This window comes from Malurus melanocephalus, unplaced genomic scaffold (assembly GCF_030028575.1).
Source record: "Malurus melanocephalus ecotype Western Australia unplaced genomic scaffold, MMel_1.1 scaffold_560, whole genome shotgun sequence".
Lineage (NCBI taxonomy): Eukaryota > Metazoa > Chordata > Aves > Passeriformes > Maluridae > Malurus > Malurus melanocephalus.
Genome location: NW_026623792.1, coordinates 163,935 through 184,018, shown reverse-complemented (window position 1 = coordinate 184,018; position 20,084 = coordinate 163,935). Strand labels below are relative to the sequence as shown.

The following is a 20,084-nucleotide window of genomic DNA, read 5'->3' as shown; positions in this document are numbered from 1 at the left end:
AGTGGGCACTCACCTTCTCCTGCCCGCACCCCAATCCCTACCCCAACAGAGGTTGGCAGTTGGAYGCTGCTCCGTGACCCCCATCCCAAAAACACCACCTAAAACCCACAGGGAAAACATGGAGGCAGAATGACAGAGCCCAGCACACGTCAGGCATCACAAAACCCTGACGGCACCAGGAGCGGCACAATCCCAGCTCTGGGACACGGCAGATATTAAATGATCCATCGGAAAGAGCTCATGTTCCCGCTCGGCTCCGTGTGTTTTCCGGCCTCRGTTTGGCCACTCGTGCCCTGGCTACAGCCCCGCTCATCCGGAGCACGGGGGGCCGGGAGGGGGAGAGAGGGAGAGGCAGGTTAAAAGGGAACACGGTTGGATCAGCGGGGTTCCCACTCCTTCCCTGACCCCTCCRAAATAAAACGGAGGAGATTTCGTCTCCCGGTTCCAAAGCAAAGAATTACTTTGGCAGGGACTGCGGCGGCGGCCGGGCGCCCACTTGGAAGGGAAAGCGGCAGGAATATGCCCAAGGAACCCAAGACAAGCCCTCCCCGCCAAGCCCTGCTCATTCTCATGCAGATCAACCCCAGTCGGGACAGAAYGGAGGCAAATTGCAGTCCCCCCCTCCCCAAAGCAGGGCTGGGGGCACAGGGAAGGGCGGGTGAGGAGCTCAGCACACCAGACCTGACACAAACTCCAGTGTTTTCCAAGATCCCCCCCTCTTCCCACCTCTCACTTTTCCAGCTCAGCTGGAAAAAAAAGAAGAACTGAAAGTTTAGAGCCAAGAGCTGAAGTTACAGCTGGTTTTGGGCCTTAGGAAAGAGGGAGCCCCTTCCTTCCTGAACCCCAGGACCTGACCCTCTAGTAACCCTGCACCCCACAAACATAGTTTGCARCTGGGAATCTTAAATCTCCCCATGGAACAGTAACTGGGTGCTCCTGCTGCTGCATTCTAAAGGGTACAGGAGGCTCCCCAAATTTCTCAGCTTCCCACTTCACTGACCTCCAAAGCAAGGGAGGGAAGCCACCAGCCTCTCCCATTTTTCTGAGAAACACCACAAAAATAAAGCCCACGCATGCCCTGGGGAGCAGCAGAAACCACAGGTCCCCCTGGATTTCCCCTGACTCCCAGGAGCCCCTCACGGTGTCCCAGAGCTCGTGTTTCCATCCCTGCAGATCCCACGGAGGGCTGGGTGACAGCCCCAGAGCACCCACCCAGCTCCCTGGGGCTCTGGCTCAGCCCGAGGATGCAATGCTGYGGTTTGAAGGATTAATCCCAACGTTAGGAACTGGGCAGGGAGGAGCAAACCCTGCGGAGGGTTCCCCATGCCGGCTGTGGGATGCCCTGCCCTGCCCCGACAGGTCTCCCGGGTTTCGCCAGCCCTGCCAGCCCCTGGTCCCAGGGGAGCAGCGTCACCCCCACCGCGCCGCCCTGACTCACACCGAGCCCTTTGATCCCCCGGCTCCCAGAGCGGCCAAACGAGTTCTGGCATTCCGGCTCTGGCTCCCGTCTGGAAGCGCCATCTTCCCAGGCAGCTGCAAATCAGCAGCCCTCAGCCCTGGTGTCATTACTGGGAACTCGCTCACCAGCCTTGGGGGTTATTAAGAGCTTCCCAAATCCCCGTCCCGACACCGGGCATGTGCACATCTGCCCACAGCTGCCCACAGCTCTCCACCCCAGCTGGAAGGGGCTTTGATGRCCATYCAGTTCCAACCCTGCCAYAGACAGGGACACCTTCCACTAGCCCAGGKTGCTCCAAGCCCCATCCAACYAGGATGGGATGGGGCAGCCACAGCTTCTCCGGGCAACCTGTGCCAGTGCCTCACAATCCTCACAGGGAAGAATTTCTTCCCAATAKCCCAYTCAACCCTGCTCTCTGGCYRCAGGAAGCCATTCCCCCTTGTCCTGCTCCTCATCCAAAGTCCCTCTCCAGCTGCCACAGAGYCCCTTTAGGCATTGGAAGGGGTTCCAAGRTCTCCCTGGAGCCTTCCCTTCTCCAGGCTGAACCAGGTCACCCCGTGTTCCTCACTCCCACACCAGTCCCACTGCTGGCTCACTCTGCTCGGCTGCCCAGGACCTTTGGCCTCACTCCTCAGGGGTGGATGGGGCTGGGTTAGCTCTGGGAGAAAAAGCTAAAGATGAGTCACAGGACCTCAAAAGTTTATTTGTTTTCTCCCCCCGTGTTCTCCTTCACAGCACAAAGCCTGGAGAGCCAGCTCTGCAGCAAAGTTGGATCCAGCCTCCCCTTCCAGTCTCACTCTAGATGTCACTCAGCAGGGGACAAACAGCCCCTTTCTCCCCAGAACCTCTACCCAGTGCTGCCCACATCCCCTCTTTACTGTGAGGTCCTGTTCCAGCATAGCAGCCCAAATTTTCTCCATATCTACACCTAAAAKACCCTCCTAAAGGCTTCACCACTGGAAGGAATTGGGACACTCCCCCTCAGCAGCTCTTCCACAGCTCCCAGTTTACCCAGCTGAAGGCTGATTGGAAGAGCAGCAGCTGAGAGAGGGGCCGGGAGAGAGGCCAGCACAGCAGAGAAGTGTCAGGTTTAAACCTCTCCTCCAGTCCAGAGATCTGGCTTGTACTTGCTTTTMTTTTTAGGCCAGATTTACACGTACAGCCGAACCTTAATCCAACACACAACTTCCAGCTGGGAATGGGAGAGGAGAGGAACCAGAACCCAGTGCCACCAGAGCCGGAGATATCAAGACTGACGCTCCTTTCCATCCCAAAGATGTCACCAGACCTTGCTGGGACACACAGCTCCCACTCCCAGAGGGAGCTTTCACAAGGCACTAAGCAAAGCTCGTGTTTAAACCTAAAAATAACCCAGCCCTTGGGCCTGGGGAGGAGGAGGGCAGAGCACCCAGCGTGTCCTGCTCCAGCACCAGCAGTTTCCAATTGCCTGCGGATGGGGAGTGTTCCCAATCCTCCCCCCGAGACAAAATCCTCCGCCTTGCCACCCACACTCATGGAAGAAAACTGGCGAGAGCTGCAGGAGAGACCAAAGTCTCCCYCAACCACATCCTGCCCCCCTGCTTTGCTGCCAGATGCGACTCCCCAGAGCCTTGTCCCAAAATCCCGCTAGCTCCAGCATTCCCAGCAGGGTCCTCGCCCCCCCATGTGTGTGCCACCAGCTTGGGACCCTGTCCCATCCATGCCATGAGCCTGAGAGGGTTGATGCCACCAAGCCACCAGGAGTTTATTCCAAGGCTGGTATCTGTCTGTCCTGCTGACCCCGCAGGCAGAGCCAGTCCCCAACACAGAGCACAAYCCTCAAACCCACCGGAGCTGCAAGAGCAGAGACCAAACCCCACCTTGGAGCCATGGTTTTGGGGTGCCCCCCAGAAAAGGGGGTTATTTATGCTGGCTTGGGGAAATTCCAGGTGAGCAGCACTGATGCTGCTCCGAGACCACCCAGTCCTGCCCTGCAGCCGCCATCCATGGCAGAACTCACCACACAAACCCCTTGCTGCACCCCAAATCTCCTCCCTGACCCCCAGGACCCCTGATTCCCCTGTCCTTTCCTGCTTCCCTCTCCCAGAAAAGCCCTTCATGGGGCTCCAGACTCCAACTAACCCACTTTACTCCAACTTCCTCAATCCATTTAAGTCTTTCTTCTCATTTAAGGTGTTTTTTTTCTTTGCCTCTCTCTTTTTTTAACTTATTAAGGAGAAAGTTCAAACTGTTGGCAGTGTCTGCGACGCACTAATTTGGAACTTAGTGCGGTGTCGACATTGCATTAAGTATTTCTGTCAACCATGAGGACACACCATGTCTGTGTAAGAAATTACACTAGCAATTATAGCTAAAGAGGCATGTAAAATTTAAAAAAAAAAAAAATTAATGTATTCAGAAATGATAACTGACATTCTTATTAGGATTAATCTAATTTTAGTAGACTCATTTATATCCTGCCTCTGGATAAAAAATGAGTTTCAATTTTAAAACCTGGATAAAAAGTGGCATTTTTAAAAAAAAGTACTTTTAGAAGTCACCCTGCATGATTAAGCGGCATGATAATGCGAGAAAGCTTAACAAAAAGCTGTGCCATTAAAGAAGATATTTGTTAAACAAAACGGAAGCAGAGATATTTATCAACCCCAGCAGATTATTCCAGGGTAACTCTGGACCTGGCACTGCTGGGTGTTCCTTGCGGTCGCAGGTTAATGGAGAGAAAATTGGGAATGGCAGATAGCAGGGAAGGGGCAGGAGTTTTGCCGGATGCATCCTGCACCAGCAAGTCGGGGAATGGCAGCACCAACAAGAGCCATATGGTGCATCCAGAGCCTGGATGAGTCCTGCAAAGTCCCATGGACATGGACAGGGATAAGGCAAGCACAGGAGTCACACACAGATTGGGAAGAACAACCCAAAAAGCTGAGTTAGTTGAACCATCCAAAARAGAAAGAACGTGAGATGGAACACTGAGGTCATTCCTAAGGTTTGCCGGAACACCAAGCAGGGCTCACCCCACCCCAGCATCGCCCACCCCTCGCTCCATGCACTGCCTTAGATCCCCTGTTGGTACAAAATGTGCCCTTGGCCTCACGCTCTGATGTTGGCACGTTTTAACCCCATGGAAATGGATGCTCTGATTGACACCGATTCTGACAGGACACAGGATTGTTTCTTCTCCCTATCGCAGCCCACCACATGCTTCCTGCTACATCCATCTCTAACACCTCATCCACCCACAAATCACATCCTCCATCGAACCAGCCACCCCAAATGAGGAACCAGCCCAAGAGGCCTCCTCCAGACTCGCCTGTTGCTCCATGTCCCCACATCCACATCCCCCATGACTCTGACGAGATCCCAGCCATCTCAGGGTGGAGGACAACGAGGCAGGAGGGCACAGGGAGCCTGCACCCCCAGGATGGGAGCCAGGGCACCCACAGAGCTGGGGCCCCTCCTTTCACTCACATCCCCCTGTTACAAGGGAATTAAGCACRGAGGCAAAGCACAGAAAGATTTAAGCATATGTGGAAAGAGTCAAAAGCCGAAGAGGAAAAAAAATCCCAGCCTGATTATTTTATTTTCTCCTGACAGTTTGAGCCACAATGGCCAATAAATCCCAATTACGGATTTTAAAAATGCTTCCTGCAGACACTTGGACCATCAAGGCAATTCTGGGCTCCCATAACTCCTGGTTTATGATGGTCATACATGTCAGCTTTCCGCAGAGCCCAGCATTTCAATAAAATGACCATAAACCTAGATTAGAGATTAAAGGACTGACTCAGAAGTTGTCAGAGGAAGAAACAAGTTTCCCTGCAATTGCTTTGCCATTTTTACCGACCAACAGTTTGGCTTTTTGATGGGTTTACGCCAGCAGTAAATTTTGGGCTGCTGACAGCTCGGTGTGCGAGACGACTGAAGGCAGCGGCGGGGAGGTGCGGGGAGGACACGAGCCCAGCCCCGGGCTCAGCCGACAACTCCGAGATGAGAAGTGACAGGGCTCCTCCTGGGCTTCCCAGCGCCAGCACTGGGACACGGACGCCAGCTCCGACCGTCCTTCCCAGCCCCCCAACCTGCCAGACTTCTCTCCAGGGAGTGGCTCTGTCCTCGTTTCTCCTCCTGTCGCCTTGGCAGGGTCGAGAGCTGCCAGCACATGGCAAGGTGACCCCCCGAGGGCTCCCCACGGCTGGGCACGACCAGGGACCCTGGGGCTGATGCACAAGGGACCATCCCCAAGCCCCCCACCAGCAGCTGTCTCTCTCCTCAGCCTGTCACAGCAGCAGCAACAGCTCAAGGGAGACGCCTTTGAAAGGATAAACGGCAGGCGTTTGTTGTGCTCCTGTTTCCTGGATGAATGCGCTGCTTCCTTTTACTAAGTGCTCTCTTAGGAGAAGGAAAAGGGAAAAATAAAACAGCAGCAGAAAGGAAGGAGGATGACTCACGGTGAGGCCACATCTCCACCGACACGCGAGAGCTGCGAGACGGTGCCAAGGACAAAAGCTGGGATCAAATGCACGGGAACAGATCAAACACRCACCCTCCCCGGGGAGGGGGAAGGTTTCAGGGAGCTGCCCGGAGGGAGGAAGGTGGGATGGAGCCGGCCCWCCCGGCCGCCCATGGGCTGCAAGCAGCCATCTCCCTTTCCTGAGCTTCAGCCACTGCTTTCACCATCTGAACAGGAGCTCCGGTTGCTGGAGTTCATTAAGACACATACACAGTGCACACTCCACACCAGGACACGAGCAGGGATGGGGATGGAGGGGATCAGGAGGAACCGTGGCTGCACCCAACAGGAGGTGAAAAAATGCCCTTTTCCTGAGGAAATGAAAGAACTGAGCCCGGAGCTCAGCGCGCCAAAGGGGGCCAGTGCCCTTTCTGCCGGTGTCTCTCAAAGTCTATCAAAAAGTCCCATTTACATCAAAATGCCCTTCCAGACATGCTTCGATTTTACTTTTCCCCTTTCATCTCCGTCCCCCTCCCGCCCCACCTCGCAGCCCCATTGTCCTCGCAGCACCAGGAGAGGGCCGAGCGCGCTGCCAGCGGGAAAGGAACAGGAGAGAAAGAAAAGAGCTGGAAACTAAGCGAGAAGCCGGAATCGCTCCTGGTCCCGCTCCAGCGGGAGCTGTGACCCCATCTCCTCCCGCCTGCTGCTTGGCAGCYGCCCCGGGGGACAGCGCTGGCCGTGTCCCCTCCGCGGGGACGGGGACTCGCTGCCCCAGCCTCCACTGCCACCGGGAGCTCTGGGCAGGCTCCGGTGGCCACAGATGGTTYCAATGAGCTTTAACAAAAGCTTCGGGCAAGGGCTGCAGGAGCCACCATCCTGCTTCATTGTCCCTGGCCAAGCAGCACCCTGCACACCCCACTCCCAGCACAGAGGCTACTGGTGGCACTGGGAGACTCTGACAAAGTGCTCTGAGCTCGGTCATGATTGCATATCCCAGCTGGCAATGAAGTGGATCGAGTGTAAGTGCTTCACTCTGCAGATGARTCTTAAAAATGCTATGGGAGCCAGAACACTTCCACAGGTGCCAGACTCCACTCTGCCCTGCCCTAGCCCTGTCCCACTTGTCTTCCTCCAGCCATTCAGATGTACTGAACTGTTTTCTCCCACAAGCCTGGCCTCGGCAGTGCCGCATCCYCCCTCACTTTTCCAAGCCCCTTGAAAGCAGAGGTGCTTTCCCCAGGCTGCCGAATGGACACACAAGCCTAAGACTAAAATCCACTCCAGGCTGCAAGCAGAAATAAGGTTCAATTCCAGTTTAACCCAGTAAAGCCCAGCTCTAGCAGTGCACAATCCCAATGCCATTCACCAGACTCTGTCCACCTTGCCTGACACAGAGCTTTTCCAGTCCTCCCTTCCTATTGTCAGCGTCTATTTTTAACCCCCAGCATTATTTCTCCCTGCGTGACTTCAGACACTCTCTGGGGACGAGGTGGAATTGCTGAGCTGGTTCCAGGCAAAGTGACTCAACTCTCACCTTCAGAAGCCACACAGGAATCACAGGAGAAGTAGATTTTCCTCCATTCACATTTTCTTTTCTCCTTCTCTCCAAGCTGTGTCTGGGGCTGAAAGCAGGGAAAGCTGCGGGGAGGCAAAGCCTGTGTCCATCAGCAAGAACATGCTGCAAAGCCTTTTTCCTCCCTTTTCTTCCCTAGTACCTCTAAAATCAGCAGGATTTACCTCTGTGGCCATTACCTTGGGAAAAATCCTGCATCAACTRCTGGTGTAAACGAAGGTCAAAATGGTAACCTTAAAACAGGTGCTATGAGTAGCGCTCCGAGCTGTTAGGCACAGGGAGAAAGGCAGAAGGGAGGGAGCAGCAYTCCCCTCGCGGGGCCCTGGGCCGAGCGCCGGTGCCGACGCTTCACTGCTCCCTTTGAGCTGGTCCTGCCGGCGCCGCAGAGCAGCAATTAAGGAGAAGGTCAGCAGTGAAGCCCTTCAAGAATCTGTCCCTTCAGGGGAGTACCCAAACAACCCACCATTTGCCACCTTCTAATTCCTAAAGTGCACAAGCCCGACGCCGAGCACTCGGAGATGCCTCACGGAATGAGGRACGCGTGCGCTGCGTCAGCCAGATGTTGACATTATTTGGCATTAAGAGTCAATAAATAATCATTAATGCAGCAGCAGCAACCAGGCTCTCTGTAAGAAAGCCCAGATGCCAAAAACGCCGTGTTTATGGCACAAGAGGAGGCAGGATCTGGGAGAGCCGCCTGCCGCGCACAATGCAGCCGGTGCTGCCAATTCCAGAGCGTATCCCAGGCCTGCAGCACTCAGCATTCCTCCTGAAGCCCCAGCTCGGGGGCTGGCAGAACTGGGACAGTCCCTGTGAGCCGGCCTGCTCCTATAGCCACACAGGATCACACTGGCCACCAGGAGCTGGGGTGACATCAGGAATCGTTGCATTCCAAGCTGTCTGACACTGCTCCAGCCAGCCCTATTTTCTGGGATGACTCCCTGGTTTCACTCGCCGGAGCTGGCAGGACGCTGGAACACACACAGCCCCGGAGACAAGGGGAGGCAGCATCTGGAAGCAATTATCCCAGCGCTCTTGTATCTGTCACCCACTCCTTCTGTAAGGAACCATTTCCAGTATYAGCAATCTCTCTGTCATAAACCAGGAATGGGACTCTTCCCCCTCATCCCAATGAGGCAGTAGAGACTTTCCTGATGGAGGGCAGCGTGGGCAAGGTCGCTCCTGCCAGGTCACACAGGAAAACTGGGAACACCAGGGATGGGCACCTGTAGGCAGCTTGGGGAAGAAGCCAGCTCGCTTAAGGAACACAACAATTTATCTCCTCTGCCTGTGCCCTGGTATAACGCTGCAGCACTTCCAAGTTAAATGTCCCAAAAACTTCAACTGTTTTACAGGCATGGATGAACTCTTGGGAGCTCTGTGGGATGGTCCCCACGCCTCCAACGCACCCCATGCAATTCCATCCTCAAAACATGTGCTCCATCCTAAACCAACACGCCTCCAGCCTCAAACCATGTGTTTCCATCCTCAACCCACGTGCCTCCATCCTCAAAGAGGAAAAACAAGCAGGAACGGGCCTTGTCTAGGAGAGCAGGAACCRGGAGGATCCAACAGCCCTTCCCCTCCCAGGCTGGGGAGTCCCTGCCTTCTCCCTGTCATTGTCTTCATCCCACATCACACTCAGGTACAGCACGCAGCTTGCATCCCAAAAGGAAAACACAGCCAAGAAGGGCTGGTGGATGGGCACCAGAATTTTTCCAGCTGGCTGGCACATCCAGCAATCCCCAGTACCTCAAATGGGCACCCGTGCCCACCTTCCTGAGCCCACAAGCCCCACACACAGCAGAGGGAGGTGGCTCACAAAGACTTTCGTGCCTCTCCTGGATGTTATGAAACCAGGCAGGGAGCATGAAACTGCCTGCCGTGGGTGGGAGCACCCAGGGCTATATGGAGAGCCTGGAGGATTCCTCCGTGGTCTGGGAAAGCACRCGGTCTCCCCCGCCCCGCACACGCCCTCGCAGGGTGGGTTTTTCTTCTGGAGAGACCGGGTGAGCACAAACACCCAGCGCAGCCCCACATGAAGGGGGTAATTAGGGAACAGCACCCAGYGCTCACCAAGTCAGGGCAGAGATCAAAAGCAGCAGCAAGCATTAAACCTCATCAGGATCGGGAGCTGCTCCTGGGAATGGACTCCTGTGGAACCCCCCCCACCCCATCCCTGCAGCCCAGAACCACTCGCTGCAGGGAGGGAATGCCAAGCCAAGGCAACAAAAGCAGGCTTTCCTCCATCCCCTACTCCCAGCAAGTCTTTGTGTAGCTCAGGCAAGGGAAAAAAAAGAAGGAAAATAGGAAAAAGTTCTTCTACCGCCATTAAACGAGCAGCAGGCACGAAGCTGCAAAAGACGGAGTGGTGGAAGAGGGCTGGGGGTCCAAGAGGCCCAAGGAGCCCTCCTCTCCTCTTCCCTTCCTCYACTGCTTTGCCAGGATGTTGCTGCCTCAATTATTTCAGCAATTAGATGAGCCGAGGCACTGCTAATAGGGGACAGGGGAAGGGGGCACGGGGAAATGGGGTCACAGGTAAAGGGGGGCGCAGACTGGCTGGGATGCGCAACCAGACCTCAGCCCCACAAAATTTCCATGAAAGAAGAATAATACAAATTTTAAACCCAAACACAGCTGAAGGGGAAATTCCAGCTGCCTCCAGCCCTTCACACCTTCAAACGCCTTCCTGAAACCCCAATCCAGCCAGACCTCCTTGGCCCAGTGTGAGGGAAGGGAGCTATGCACCCCCAGTGCACTGGGACAGCCCTTCCTCCTGGGGAAGCATCTCCTCCTCCTCCTCATGACAYGATGCAAAGGAAGCCAGGAACAATGGGATGTACCAGTGCCAGCTCCAGCAGGGATGGACACAGACCACCCGCCTTGGCTGCCCAAGGACAAGGGACAGGCTGGGAGGGACAGCTGGGTGCAGGGGGCACAGGCAGCTGCCAAGACCCCCTCCCTTGCCTGGTGTAAGGGCAGCTCTTTGTCCTGGTGGCACGAGGTGGACACAGGAGGGACACGGGGGATTCACCAACTGCAGGCTGTGGTCACTGAGGCAGGGGCTGTACAGAGCTCCCCCATTTTTCCCCATCACAGCTCTTCCCACAGGAGAGGAGCTGCTGGCTGAGCCATCGGCCAAACCTTCTCTTACAAAAATAACATTTCATTTTTTTTTTTTTAATTTCTTCTTTTGAAATAATTGACTAATTGGCCGAGCCCCAGGTCCGTGCTGGGAGTGGATCCCAGGTCTGCTCTTGCATAAAGCGTTTATTAAAGACATCACAGGAGGACAGAAGAGGAGGGGAAGAGAGGGAAGGGGGGCCAGGCAGAGCCCGGCAGGCCGGGGCGGTGCCCAGAGCACGCTGGAAATTTCCCATCGCACCCAGAGGGAGGAAGCCCAAAAATTAATCCAGATCATCCCCCGCAGCGCAGCTCTGCCCCAAGCAGGGCCTGACTCAGCCGGGATGGGCATCACCCAAGGCGAGCATCACACAGGATAGGCAGCACCCAGGGAGGGCATCCCAGTCCCAGCACCCTCAGAGCAGGGCTGCGAGTACGTGAAAGRGAGGGGGTCCCCCTCCTCTCCTCCTTTTAATCCCCAACCCTAAAGCAGAGCCCTTTTAGGGGAAAGTGTAACGCAATACCTGGAAAATTTCTCCCACCCGCTCTCCGCTGTCGGCTGCCAAATTTAAAACATATTTGCTGCCTGGCCTTGAAGAAACGTAACCTGCTGCCTAATTCCGACACGTTTATTCTTTAGGGGGCAACGAAAAAATTCACAGAGCCGCTGGTGGCTCCTCTCCTTACACCCCGCAGCCCTCGGGGCTGGGAGCTGCCAAAAAGCTGCCTGGGAGCCTCYGCCAGCACGCACCGGAACGCCAGGAAGGAACAGCAGGGAAGGAGCCCTTGCACAGCAAGAGGTTTTTGAGTCAATGTCCCTGAGCCCCGAGAATCAGCTGYGGGTGCCACCAGCAAAAAGCCCTTGGAATATACAGCATCCAGGGCAATACAAAACTCCAGAGTACGGGGAATGTGCAGGGGCCTGCAGGGAGAGAACCCCCACTCAGAAGCAGAATCACCCCGTATTCCCCTCACCAAATGGAGAGCCAAGGGAGCAGGTGGATGCCCATGCAGCCCCATCTCTCATCCCACCACTCCAGCTCCTCACCAGGAGGAATTTTCTGGCAGGCTGGGGCTGCAAGGGGAGGCTGGAGCAGTGGGAAGGGGCTGGGGGAGGGCACAATGTGTTTAGCAGACTGAGCTATCCRACAGGGCCCATTAAAGGAAACAATTTGTAATACAATAATTATTATGTCGTTTCTCTGGCCTCTTTCCTAAGCCTCCCTTTAAACAGTTTGAGGCTTGAGGGGCCTCTAGAAAGCAGAAATCCATGGGGCTGAGGGTGCTCCAGTRTCTACATGCGCCAGGATGAGGAAGATGGGATGGACACACGAAGCAGACGCTCGCTTGGAGCTCTCCATGCAATAAGAGTTCACCCTGGTTTGCTCACAACCCTTGAGGGAACATATAAGACAAGAGGAACTGCTGCTCCCCAATRTTCCCCAACTGCAGGGGGCCAGCAGCAGCTGAGGGTTCTCTCTGGGAATGCCACTGGATGGGGATCCATGCTTGCTCCAACCTGGAGCAAGGCCGGCCCCTGTGGCTGCTCCAGCTCGGCTTTTCTGCTCTGAAGTTCTCGGCCACACATCTGAAGAAAGCGGCGGTAGCGAACAACAGAGCGAGAGCAAGCAACACAAATCCCCGGGATAATGAGCCCGGAGGAGGGAGAYGGTGGGCTCTGTCTGAGGAGGGAGCCGTGCTTTTATTGGAGAGGCCTAAAAGGGCTATAAATCCTCAGATTCAAAGGCGAACTCAAGCTCTTTCAAGTCGGAGGAAGGCCTGGGATGTGTCAGCCGGGAGGACTAACCACGCCGCGTCCCCTGCTGAAGTGGCCTCTTCAGCAAAGCCGCGGAGCAGCCCGGGATATTACACCCAGATCCTTTCCATATGCTCCCGGCCGGCCGCAGGCAGGGCACGCCGGCATCCCTGCCGGCACCGGGAGCCKCCCGACCCCCCGCACGGGAACACCGGCCACCCTGCCTTAATAGGAGAATGCCTTTGTGCCCATTTCCCTTCCAWCCCCCACTGAGGATCTGCCCCCCGAAATCCCAGCGGGAGCAGGGGGCTGCGTCCCTCCCTCTCGCGTTTGGCTGCGATACTACAGCGAGACCAGACAAAGAGCGTGGAGCCCAGCACCAGCACATCCCTGAGCATCCCTGCATCCCAGCGCATCCCGAGGCTGCCAGCCCTGCCCGCCAACCCGCACGCCAGGCCRTGCTCCCACATTTCAGAAATGCATTAAAAGGGAAAAATCGGTGACAAAGAGGAGACGGCGCCGAGCCTCAGCCCCGCGCGAGCAACCGCAGACGCTTCCCAGCCTAATGAGAAGGAAAACGTGGGCATGCTCTGGGATCAATGGGAATGGTGTAAGGGGGTTTATAGCTCATAAGCCATGAAAAAGCACTCTGCTTTTCCCAAAGTACCTACTCGGAAGAGGTTGGATGGCAAAAGCCAGGCAGGGCAGCTGGTGCACAGGGCTGGGCTCATCCTGRCAGGATGCCAGGGGCAAGGAAAGGRACTGCTGAGATGTGGGATGCTCCTGTCCTATCACCAGCAGTGAGGCAGGCTTGGGTGCCACCAAAACMAGCCAGGACCCCTAGCTAGGGAGGGCACCCACTGCAGGGCTTTGTACTGGGACAGATGGAGCTGGGACAGCTGGTGTGGTATGTCCCAGGCATCCCACCCTGGCACCTCCACGCTGGCACCAGTAAGGCCATTCCATGTCAAACCAGGTGATTGACTCCAAGCCTCTCACCACAGCCCAGCCCCAGCAGACACGGCACACATGGATCTCCACACAGACACAGCACCATAGTGGTATGGAGCCTTTGGAAAACACCGGGGGGAGCTCGTGGCTGGACACCAACCAACCCACCCGCTCTGCCCTCACACAGCCCCCCCTTGAAAAGCCCAGTCCCACGGCCTCGGAAAGGGCAAGCAGCCCACCTGGGAAGGGCCGGCTGCGGGTAGGAAAAGGTTATTCCCGAGCAGCCGAGCCAGGGTTATAAATAGCTGGCATTTTTGAAGTGCAGCTGCTCGGCTCAGCTCGGCCGGGGCGGCACTGCCACGCCGGCACCTGAGCCGGCTCGGATCCCGCCTGGGGGCTCCGGCAGGGAGAGCTCACAGAGAAGCCACTGCTCACTGGAACACTACAAGAAACCCCCCAAACCTGTCCCCTCATCCTCCAGGGAGGAGGGACTGGAGGCCCCGGAGCTGCGCTCCAGGGATCGCCCACAGCCTCCACTCCAGCTCCAGCAGAACCTGCTCTGTGGAAGGGCAGGGGCCAGGAAAACCCCACCGCGTGCACAAATCCAGCCTCACCAGGCAGGGCATTTAGCCTCRGCTTGTCCAACTCCTCTGGGGCCAAGCCTGGACAGGCTGGTAGAGCCAGGAGTGCCAGGATCCCAAGGTTCAGCCATGAGCAGAGCACTGGGGCTCCAACCAGAGATGGGATCCTGAGACTCYGACATAGCCATGAACTGAGCACCGCTGCTCCAACCACACACTGGATCCCAAGGCTCCGGCACAGCCACGGGCTGAGCTCTGAGGCTCCAACTGGAGATGGAATCCAGAGGTTCTGGCACAGCCCTGTGCAGAGTACCCGGACTCCAACCACAGATGGGATTCCAAGGCTCCGGCACAGCCATGAGCTGGTGATCCAGCAAGAGACAACACACAAGGGGCAAGAAAACCCTTCCAAAGCMTGCCAGGAGTGCACCAACCCTCTCCACGAGCAGGAGAACCACCACCATCTCTCCTGCCCCACAAAGCAGGATTCTCTGCCATACTGCCCGATCCACAGCGAGGGATGGGAGAGGGAAAAGCACTGGGAAGCAGCAGCAAGGAGCTGGGCTCTCCCTCAGCTCAGCACAACAAAAGCCCCGCAGCCRGGCTGTGCATTCCTGCCCAGATGTGACGCCGCGATAGCGCCGAGCGAGTCCTGCTCCTGCTCCCCGATCCCAGCAATCATTAATTAGAGACAGAACGGAATCAGCTTTGTTTCTCCCCACCCTATTCCAGCTGCCAGACTCCAAGTAGCATGTGCTACTGATCGCTCCAAGATGTTTTCCCACCGGAGTCCAGCACTCCTAGGGCAGATAGGCTTCCCAGCAGCGCGGCCACTGCTGTACCGGACAGGGTGCCCTGTCACAGGGGCAGGGAGGGGAGCATAAAGCTACGGGAAAGCCAGGGGGAAGCTGGGACACACAAATCCGACATGGAAACAAGGGATCATCCCCACTGCTAAGCCCCTGGTTTACAGGGGGCAATCCAAACAGCTCCGGATGGATGTCATGTGAAGGGCTGCTCATGCACTCTGACTCTTTGGGACCCCTGTGATCCCAAAAAACATGGACAGGGCTTGGGAGGGCCCTAAGCCCCCAGTGAAGCTGTTTGGGGGAATCCTCAACCCTCCCAGCCACACCACCGAAGGCACAAGCACATCCTGCCCTGCCACATTCAGCCCGTTTGGGACAGGGATTCAAGGGAACAGCTTAGACCCCAAAAGGACTGCAGGAGCTCAGGTGCAGCATAGGGAAGCAGCCCTATGAAGTTAATGAAGTCATTCCCAACTGACCTGCAAGGAGCCCTGGATGCTCCTTTCCCCCCTCAGCACAGGGAGAAGGGGAAGGCCTCCAGTGAAACGTGGGCTGGGCACAGGGGCTCTGCCTTGTGGGGAGCAGGAGCAGGGAGGGCTCCCACAGAGCTGGCACCCAGAAAAGTGTCTCCCCGTTCTAGAGGGAAACTCCAGCTGGAAAGCAGGCTGTCCAAGCTTGCTTTGCTCAGCCCAGACTTCGGAAATGAAGCAAAGCCCTGGAAAGGCCAAGGTGCACATGAGGGCCGTGGGATTCCTGATGGGAACACAGAATCACAAGTTCTGGAATGGTTTAGGTTGGGAAGGGACCTTAAAGCCCACCTAGTTCCACTCCCTGCTATGGGTAGGGCACCTCCCACTAGCTCAGGTTGTTCCAAGCCCCGTCCCTGGCCKCAGACACTTTTAAGGATGGGGCAGCCACAGCTTCTCTGGGCAACCTGTGCCAGGGCCTCACCGCCCTCAGAGGGAAAAATTTCTAACCAATATCCAATCTAAACTTCCCATCTTTTCAGTTTAAAGCCAWTCCCCACCTCCCAGCCTCAGGAAGGGGGAGTCTCCCCACGCCAGAAATGCCTTTTAATTAAAAATAAGCAGTGATTTTTCCCTATTTCCCAAATCCTGACGCTGCGAAGCGCCTCCTGCGCCCACGGCTCCCGTAATTTCATTCCATCTGCTCTGACAAGTGCAAGCCCCCCGCTCCAGAGCTCCAGGCCAGCCTTTCCCCTCGGAAACAGCCTTCCCGCAAGCACTTTGTCCCTCGTAAAACGGCATTAAAAGAGGCAAAGATCCGCCAGGCTTCAACCCCGGCGCTGACAGAATTCCATAGGACACCCTCATGTCATTAAAGGCAGAATAAAAATACCATGAAGGATTAGACTTTTGTCTCAGGTTTTTTTCCCTCTTTCCCTCACCTTTTTTTTTTTTCTTAAATAAATGCATTTATTTTGTTTTTAACAAGTTTGGAGCTCAGCAAACTTTCTGGAAGGGGAAGAAGGAAAAGCAGAGGCGAAAGGAGCCGTTCTCCGGAGCCGTATGGATGATGTGTCCCATTTCCCCCACCTCCTTATTAAAATACTTTCTGGGGAGGCAAATTCCAGCCTGAAATGAATTTTCCAAACCATATTTTATTAGGAATGCTTCCCTTTGACGGTCGGTACAGGAGCCCACCAGGGTCAATATTTCTCCCAAATTACAGCCAAGGGAGTTGAGAAAGGATTTAGCCAGAATTCCACCGGCAATTCCTGGCTGTCCAAGGAGAGCACGCTCCCACCGCCCCCCGGCTGTGCAGCAAAGGGGACGAGTAAATCCCAAAAGCACTTTCCCCAAAGCCCCCCTTGGACACGGTGGAATAAATTAAAGCCATATTGCCTCTCCAAGCCCCCTTCCAAACGGCTCCACAGGCATCCCAGGGAAAGCTCACTCAGAGGGTGAGCTCATCCCCAACACAGGTTTGAGACAAYTATCACTTTTTCCAACAAAACCATTCCTAGGCCTGTTTTTTCTCCCTTTCAAGACCCAGCATCCCCACAGTGGGAAGTGGATGATGATTTCACTGCTGGCTTTGGGACACACACCCAGGAGACGACGGGAAATGCTTCCCAACCCAGCACACAGCTTAAGCCTGACTTAACTCGATTAGGAAATCATTCCATCTATCGGATGTGTAATCAGCATCCCTCTGATAACACCAGGAGTCCTAGACCTGCTGGTGGAGCTGGGAGCCCACARCTCCCAGCTGCCCAGAAAGGGCAGGAAAATATTTTCCTTATTTACAGCAATTGTGCTGAGTGCGGCCGGGCCCAGAGCRCCACGCTTGCTCCTCGGATCCGTTGGAAAATTCCACTTAGCCATGTTATTTTTAAAGGCTTTAGCTCTCTTTACTCTAAAAACAAGAGTTAAAACTCAGCAGAGCGGGATGGGGGCTGGCACAGCCCCGGCATCGCCCCAGGAAGGAGCTTGGAAGCCCAAGGTACAGTGGCAAAGGGTTTTTATTGATCTATCCGGAAGAAAATCCCAGTCCAACCAAGAGCACGATTCTTCCTCCAGCTGGAGCCGGACTTTGCCCAGCACACCAATCCCCAGACTGGTTTCCTTCACTGGATTTGCTGGGAGCGGCCATGYGGAGGCTCTGCCCGATGCCACGCAGCCGGCAAAGCTCAGAGCTGGGAAAGAAAGGGACGGATCCCAAAGACGGATCCCGGACATGAGGATCCGGGGTCACTCCACACGGGCACAGACTGGAGGGATCTGAGTGGGATCAGGCCAGGCCCCAATAGTCCCCGCTAAGGCAAAACACTTCCATGGGTTTTGCCCGTGCATGTCCCAGCAGAGCCATTCCTGGGTGGAAACGCCGGCGTTTCGGGTGCTTCCCACTCTCTCCCGTCCCTGTGGAGATACTGGGATGGGGATGCACCCATGGGAGCAGCCCCTATGGCACATTCCCAGAAAGCTGTGCCCAGGGTGGGCAAGCTCCAAATCTGGGGAACACTGAGAGCACACAACCCCCAAACTCCAAATTCCCGGAGAATGGAGAGTGGGTAACCACTGAGCTCCCAAGTAGGGGAGAACTGAGAGTGAAAAAGCAGCAAACTGCAAATTGAGTGGAAAAGCAGCAAGCTGCAAACTGCGGGAAAAGCGAGGGCAGASAAACACCAAGATCTGAATTTACGGAGAACCAAATGGGCAACCACTGAGCTCCAAACTGGGAGAAAACTGAAAGCAGAGAAACTCCGAGCTCTGAATTGGGGGAAACCACGGATGGACAACCCAAATCCTCAAATTCACGGAGAACTGAGAGTGGGCAATCACCAAGATCCAAAACAGGGGAAAACCAAGGCTGGACAACCTCTGAGTGCTGAACTAGGAGTGAACCAAAGGCAGAAACTACGGAGATCCAAAAACTGGGAGCAGACAACCACCAAGCTCACAGTCCAAGAAAACCAAGGAATGCCTCGAGTTCTCCCCGGACACCCCCACCAGGGAGGGCCATCTCCAAGCCCACCAGTTTAGGATTCAGTGGAAATCCTGGTGTGTCACCCTGTACCAGCCGACAGCCACAGCCTCCTCCCAACTTCCCAGGCCTTGGCAACTTAAGGAAAACCCAGGATAAAGGAAGGGAAACGGGGTGACATGGCATCCCCCACCACCGAGCCGGAGCCGCTTCCACCTCCAGCTGCCTTTCCCCAAATAAAAACTGTATTTTCTGGAACCAATTTGCCTGCCCTTCGCCAAGCTCACSAATCCAGCGGGGCAACTCCCGAGGGAAAAGGCTCTCTCTGCTCCCAGCCAACTGACACAACTCCCAAAGAAAGGAAAGAAAAATACACAGAGGAGAACGAAGTGACGGAGCCGCCGTCCCGGCACTTCCAGAACGGGGGACAGGCAAAGGGTGCATGCAAAGTTCCTTTTTCCTCCCCAAGAAGCCAAGCCACTTGGTTGGAATACGTGTCCAGGCAGGAAGGTGATCCAAATCGTTTCGGTTCTTTCCAGCCCTCAAAAACTCTTTGGATTATTTTTGGGTTTTTGGATTTTTTTTTTTCGTCTTGAGAAGTGTGGTGGGAAAAAAAAAAACCCAGGCTAAAAGCAGGAATTTTTTTTTAAGGGAAAAGGGGGTAAAAATAAATAAACATTCTGTAATCTACAAGATAAAGCTGAGCAAGAGCCACCAACCCATCTTGACCACCAGCCCCGGGGCAGGGGCGACCAAACACCCACCACTCTTCCTCCTCCTCGCCCTTCATGTTGTTCCTACACAGCAGCCGCGTCCACATCCACAGATTTATATAAAAATATATRAATTTAGAGAATTGAGGTGTCTGTACAGGCAGAGAAGCCCCAGCGCCCGCTTTGTTCGGACCCAGCCCGAGGTGGGGGCGGAACGACTCCCCTCGCCTTCCTCCGCGGCTGATTTCGGATGAGAAAACCCAGAAAAAAATATATTAAAAAAAAAAAAAAAAGATAATAAATCCAAACGCTGGAGGGAAGCGGCGATCCGGGGGAAAGAAAAAAAAATGAGGCGTGAAAAATTTAAAAAAAAAATAAAAATCAAGACACAAAACGTGGTTTTCAAAAATAAAAACTGATTTCAAGAGAGGAAAAGCTGCGAGAAGTAAAAGCATTGTTAAAAACGGGGGGGGAAAAAAGGAAAGGAGATTTTTTTTTTTTGGTACGAAAAGCAGCGCGGCGCCGCGGGTCCGTCCTCAGCCGGGGGTCGCTCCGTCCGCCGCCCGCAGCCTCCCGGTGCGATTTTTCCTTAAAACCTCGCTGTTTCCGTTAAATTCGCATTTAGAATGAGGTTTCGGTGCCTTTTTCCCCGCGGGGGGTGCGAGGCGCGTCCCTCCCGACCCCCCCCCTTGTCTCGCCGCACGTACTTGGGGTTCGCGGAGCTCCACGACACCGGCTCCAGGCTCTTGGCGAGCGGCGCGGCGAGGCGGCACAGGGCCAGCAGGACACCCAGCAGCCACCGCCCGCCGCGGGGCCGCGCCATCGTCCCTCGGCGGCGGGACGGGCCGGGCGTCAGGCGCCCATCACGCTCCGCCGCCGCCTCCTCCCGCTCCGCTCCCGACCCGCCGCCTCCGCCCGCCCCGCACCGACTGAGGCGCCGCCCGCCGCGGCAGCCGCTCTACCCCTCAGCGCAGGCAGCGGCGCGGACAGCCCGGACCGACGGCCAATGGCTGAGAGGAGCGGGGGGGGCCTTGCGGGAGGGCACGCCCATTGTGGGTTCCGAAGGGGAGCGCGGAGGATTTTTCCTTTTTTTTATGCCCCCCACCGGTGGCTTCCCGTTGCTACCGCGTTACCGGGGGCGGTGAAGAAGGGACAGCGTCGGGGACGAGCTGGCAGAGCCCCGGTGTGGGCGCTCCGCCGGCCGGTGTCCATCCCCGACGAGCCC

The 20,084-nt window shown here is 55.7% G+C and overlaps 1 protein-coding gene across 1 annotated transcript in view; it reads right to left on the bottom strand.

The window, feature by feature from the left end:
• Positions 1-19,786, bottom strand: part of EFNB1 (ephrin B1) — a 44,054-nt gene extending 24,268 nt beyond the window's left edge. Inside the window, exon 1 of the mRNA XM_057382265.1 lies at positions 19,567-19,786. Coding sequence (XP_057238248.1) covers positions 19,567-19,682 — 116 coding nt within the window. The 5' untranslated portion in view covers positions 19,683-19,786. The remainder of the gene's footprint in view (positions 1-19,566) is intronic.
• Positions 19,787-20,084: the final 298 nt, after the last annotated feature.